General features: G+C 43.1%; 1 protein-coding gene across 1 annotated transcript; it reads right to left on the bottom strand.

The window, feature by feature from the left end:
- Window positions 1-660: 660 nt before the first annotated feature.
- Window positions 661-3,556, bottom strand: LOC119012410 (potassium voltage-gated channel subfamily F member 1-like). The gene has a single exon (XM_037086204.1). It carries the CDS (start codon window positions 3,240-3,242, stop codon window positions 1,743-1,745), a length of 1,500 nt encoding a protein of 499 aa, XP_036942099.1. The 5' UTR covers window positions 3,243-3,556; the 3' UTR covers window positions 661-1,742.
- Window positions 3,557-6,000: the final 2,444 nt, after the last annotated feature.

The raw sequence follows: 6,000 nt of genomic DNA, 5'->3' as shown, positions 1-6,000 counted from the left end.
CTGGATTTTGGATGAATCTCAGATTAAAAACTGGAGTGATTCGAGTTGATTCAACAGCCGAGCCCACATAAGAGTTCAGGGCAAATATCCAAACTCGCCCCACTGCACCATCTCACTCTTGGGCTACCTACTGCTGCTGATGCCCTCCTCTTCTTGGTCATTTGTCACAATATGAGTGGGATCTGCTCCTCTTGTGTATATGGCGTTTACATTTAATAATGTCGCTTACACTAAATCAGATGAGGGTCTTGGGGGGAACACAGTTTTGACACGTACCATCCCTCCAAGGTGCAACACAATCGAGCCACTGACGCCTGAGACATGACATTTGAATTAAACATGTCAGTCTTTAATTATATCTCCCCTGCTGTGCCAACTAATGCGGCTTCTAAGGATTGTTCTATTTATGCAGCAGGTTCCATGTCACTCAGACTAATGGTGTAGGAGTAGAGACCTTTCAGACTGTGAAAATGTAACCTTTAAATACAGCAGCATTAGAGAGGGGGGGGGGGAAATGCATCATCGTTTCAAGTTTCATCAAAATAGACACATTTTACCAGCAGACTACTGATCTTACACTTTTCTGTTCCTACTGATCACCTGCTAGCCTGACCAATGCATGCCATGTTTTGGGTGGATCAACGAAAAAGGGCAGTCCTCTTTATTACACTTTTTATTTAAGTTTTCATCACAGTTCCTCTCCTCCACTCAGGTCTTCGGGGTAACTGGCCTACACCCTGAAAAAGAAAAAAATCTTTCAAGTGGAGTAGCTCTACCAGTGGGATGATTTTTTTTTTTTTTTTTTTTAACCTCATGCCTGTTGCTCCTTCCTCCACTTGGTAGTCAAGTCATTCCCACTGACTGAACCTCCGGGGTGGGGTGGAGGGGTGGAGGGGGGAGTGAGAGAAGCAGAGTGGTGACGGCTGCTGCAAAATTTAAACCCATTATGGGAACGCGTCCTGCAGCCGGGGAAGCTTCAGAGGTCTCGGTGTCGGTTACAAGACCCTCTCTGATCCCAGGAGAGGGGGGGTTTGTATGTTTTTTCTTTTTTTTTCTTTTTTTTTTTTATACATTACCTCACGATCAAACAGTGTCAGTTACACACAATTACACTTGATGCCAAGGAGATCACAGAAATGCACCTGATGACATGTTGCCTTTACATTCCCCTCACATTTAATGTCTGTAGATGTTTTTAAAAGATTTCATTGAGCGTCATATGAAACACCAGCAGTTGTCCTTTTAGTTTGCTGTGTTTGCCTCGTGGGGTGGCTACATTCCTCTTTTTCTCCTTTTTTAAAATGAGTTTTTTTGTTGTTTGTTTTTTAAAAAGAAACACCTTTTATGATATATTTCTGTACAGATGAGTAAGCTACAGTGCAGTCTACAGTGTGAGTGTGGGGACTGGGGATGGGGGGGTTGTTATATAAGAAGCCTACACGGGGAAATCAGTGTACTTGCTGTTCAAACAGACCCCCCCCCTCGGCCTGTAGGGAGTTACTGCGCAAAGGCACAGCTCATCAAGTCAATATCTCACACACACATGTTCCTTTTTAATGGGCGCGTTTCCAACAATTGCCTTACAGCAGGTCCCTGGGGAGCTCTACTGCGGTCCTTTCCTCTCTATGAGGCTATTTACAAGGATGTCTCCATCATCTAGAATCCTGGACTGTTTGAACAAGTCAGAAATGGGTAATTAACTTGATGTAGTTTGTCTTTTTTCCCCCTCTGGTCTTCAGTGTTTATGAGATGAAATATTCAGTGGCCTCAGCTGTGCTCTCAAAGCTCGTGTCCATGCTGGGGGTCTGGATCCCCGCCGCTCCCCTGGGATCCTTCAGTAAGGGGATGTATGTGTCGCTGTGACAGGAACGCATGGCGTTGTCCCACACCCCTGCGCCGCAGACGTGTTTGTGTGCACCGGGCGCAGCCTCCTGCGCACCGTCTGCGGAGCGCAGCGCCATCAGCTCGATCTCGTGCTTGGCCGCAGTCTCCAGCACCTGTTGCTTGTTGTAGAACAGCACGAAATTGTTGATGATGGGGTGTATGGGCAGCGCTATGGCGATCACCCCGCACAGGAAGCTGATGGCTGCGTTACATCGACCTAAAGTGGTCTTGGGGTAGACGTCTCCATAGCCCACCGTGGTCATGGTGATCACAGCCCACCAGAACGACTGTGGGATGCTGGTGAACAGCGTGTCCGGGTGGTTCTGCTCCATGGTGTAGCCCAGCGCGGAGAAAAGGAAGACCCCCACGCCCATGTACATGAGGAGCAGCCCGAGCTCTTTGAAGCTGCTCTTCAGGGCAGATGTGAGGGTCTGGAGTCCGGAGGAATGTCGTGCCAGCTTGAAAATGCGCGCAATGCGCATTATGCGTAAAGCCTGCACCGCCTGCTGCACGTTCGCCAGCTCCATCACTCCCGCGCCGAAGGAGGTCAGAATGAGCACCACGAAGAAGGGCATGATCGCCATGAAGTCGACGATGTTCATGAAAGCCAGGACGAATTTGACTTTATTCGGGGAGGAGATGAGACGCAGCAGGTACTCGATCGTAAACCAGCCGATGCACAGGGTCTCGATGACCTCCAGAGTCGGGTGCTCCGAGAGGTTACCCTCCGAGTCCTCCACCTGCAGGTCGGGGATGGTCCCCACGCACATCACCACGGAGGAGACGAGGATGAAGATGAAGGAAACTATAGCGATGATGTGCGCAGGCAGCGAGGACTCCGGCTTCTCCATCAGCCTCCAGAGGCACATCTGGAAGCGCTGCCAGCCAGCTGCGGACGGATCTCCCTCTCGGTCCACCAGGATAGTTCTCACTTTCTCCGCGATCTCCGCAAGTTCATCCTCCACCTCCTTCAGGGCGTATTTGCAGCATTCATCCAGGAAATCGGAGTCGATTTTCCAGAACTCCATCTCCTTCATGAAACAAATCGGGCAGATGCCCCTTTTCATGTGAATCTCTCCATAATAATACAACTCGATTATACATTTAAAGGCCTCGGGGTCCCTGTCAAAATAAAACTCTCCGGTGTCAGGGTCATAGTCGTCACACAGTGAAGACATTTCTTCAGAGGATTTAAGTGAGCAGTCCACCAGCTCTGCCAGCCGGGTGTCCGGGTAGCGATTCAACACGTCCCCGTATAACACCTGTTTCACTCCGCCGATGTTCACAACGATCTCCGGCTCCTCGCTGGCCTCGGAGCCGTTGCAGTCTGCGTACCGCGTCCTCTGCATCCCCCACATTGTGTTGACAACAGGACCGCCGCGAAACACTCCAACTCGTCGAGATTTTTCTCCAAAGTGTGCGCTGGATCAAAGTAGATGCAAGTCACCAGCCGCTGTGCGTAAAACCTCCCAAATCTCCTGATCTGTGTTGTGGTTAAGAAAAACAAACAAACAAACAAACAAATAAATAAATGTTTGCTCGGAGGCGGCTGCAGCTCCAAGTCCTCTCGACACAGCCGTGTTTGGCAGTGAACAGTGCGCCTGTGCGCTCGGAGAAAGTTGGCATTGAAGTGCGCGTAATGTCAAGCGAGCCACGGTGAAACCTAAAGGCTTCCGGTGGTAACATTCAAAATAAAATGTCTGAGCTTGGGTAAGTTCACCGAAAAAATGTGCGAGTTCCACAGAAAAACACTTTTTCTTGTTGTTGTTTAAAAGATTTACCTCAGGAACTATGAGTTGTGAAAGGGCAGTGAAACAAATATGTATATAAAAGGAATAGTTTTTTTTTTTCATACTACAAAAGTTACGATATCACGTTAAAATATGACTTTGATAGAAGTCAGAGTCACTTGTACAAATCTTGAGTGAAAGTCTGAAAGTATCTGATATTAAACACACAGTATCAAGTATCAAAAGCAACTTCCTGGCAATAAATGTACTACTCAAAAGTACAAGTAAAAGAATCAGAATCAGAATCAGAATAAGCTTTATTGACCAAGTATGTGAACACAATACATACAAGGAATTTGACTCATAAACATAACATAACAAACATTCAACTAGAGAGAACAAGAACAACAAAGAACAGTAAGTTAAAGAATGAAAAAAATATAATTATAAGTAAATAATTTTTCATTGGTCCGATATATATATATATATATATATATATATATATATATATATATATATATATATATATATATATATATATATATATATATATATATATATATATATGATTAGACATTGTAAGGCATAAAGGTACATTATACATATATTTACATGTATATATGTTAAATATTATAGGTTGGTCAGTTATTAGCTCCAGATAATATTATTATTATTTCACATATTAGAATGAATGTTTTCTCCATTTGGTTTATGATTTATAATAAAAAAGATACTATTATCTGCAATATTTGCCTCCAAAATAGAGGATAAAGTAGCAGAAAATGGAAACACTCATGTTAAGTACAAATACTTAAAAATCGCAGATAAGTGCAGTACCTTTGACATTCCATCATAAATTCACTCTAGAATAAAAAGTGTTTATCATTCAAACCAAAAATGGGGCAAAATCCATCAAAAATTATGCTTTTATTTTGAGCCGCAGCGTCTTCCGGTCTTGCTCCTCCTTGTGTGCGTCGGTCTTGACGCAGCGCAGTGCAGCCAGGCGCGGCGCATCATAAATCTCAGCGGCATGTAATGAATTGTGAAGTAGCAAACAGGGAAATCACAGACGGACTCGGCTCGGTTTTCTGTAGCGGCGCGAAGAAGCAACAATTAGTGAAAAGGTAATCGATTGACAGGAAATATCGCACATGCGCCCTAAATCAACCCTTTTCTTTTCTTTTCTTTTTTTTTCTTTTCTTTTCTTTTTTTTTTTTTTTTTTTTTTTACAACAGACAGCCTGTGAAATGTTTTTTCTATAGTACCTAAGACCTACACACATTATCCATCATCCATTTTGAATGTATTAAAGGCTCAATAACACAGACGGGAAGACTCGAGCTTAGTAGCTGAAGCTGTTATAACATCTTGCATAATGAGGCTCTTTAGTGATGTCAGTGCGCATGCCATCAGCTGTAATTTATTGTTTATGTCCTTGTTCTTTTCGGGCGACTTTCACATAAAGATCTGCAGACATCGACAGAGTTCTGCAGCGGTCACCTCTGAATTATTGATCGGCAGGCAGACTGACCACACGGTTTCTAAAACGGCCCATTATCGCATTGTTTGTCTCCACCTAGTGGCGAAACCTCCACACGACAACAAGCCTGCAGGCTTTTATGAACACAAGCACTTGTTTGGTGCAAACCACTGGGGATAGGAATCCATTAATGTGTGATTAAAAGATCATCTACAGCACAATTAGGTTCAGTGTTTGTGGACTCTTGAAGCGGAAAACTACAGCCGGAGTAAGACTCTGCAATGCAGTGGAGTCTAAATGTTTCTTTAAAAGTTTATACTGTGTCGTTACTGTGATTTCAGTTTTATCACAAGACTATGACGATAAAACAGTTTCATACTGTTTTATTTTGTTCATATGTGGCTGCTCTCTAGCTTCAAGCAGTCTTCTGGGGACCTTGTTTTCCTTTGAGAACAAGTTGTTTACTCAGTTATGGACAAAATAAATATTTCTTAGTTTGTATTATCACCTAATTTACTTTGTAAATCAAAACATTCTGAATTTCACAGTTCCCCTTTAACACCAGAACCAGCAGCAGTCTGTTTAAATTGCAGGTGTTGAGAAAGTGCAAGTGGTTCTAATGTGTTTATTAACATTCTTTAGTTTAGTTTAGTTTAGTTTAGTTTAGTTCAGTTTTTCAAAAATGATGCTCTTAAAAAAAATTGATGACAAAATCAGCCATTTATTTATTATTTTTTTATGCTTCATTGACACAGTTACAAACAACAAGGCTCTTTAATAATGGCATGAGAAAGAACACAATTAGGTGCGTGATGACCAGGAGAAAACACAACGAAGAGGATACAAATAAACCAAACAAAACCATGTGATTAAGCTGTTAACATTTTAAATATTGTCGGGGTCCAG

Source organism: Acanthopagrus latus, chromosome 22, assembly GCF_904848185.1.
Source record: "Acanthopagrus latus isolate v.2019 chromosome 22, fAcaLat1.1, whole genome shotgun sequence".
NCBI lineage: Eukaryota > Metazoa > Chordata > Actinopteri > Spariformes > Sparidae > Acanthopagrus > Acanthopagrus latus.
The sequence above is the reverse complement of the archived record's forward strand: the minus strand, read 5'-3'. Positions and strand labels throughout refer to the sequence as shown.

Excerpts from the sequence above, each read along its gene's own strand:
- LOC119012410 (XM_037086204.1), bottom strand. The coding sequence starts at position 3,242 with ATGTGGGGGATGCAGAGGACGCGGTACGCAGACTGCAACGGCTCCGAG.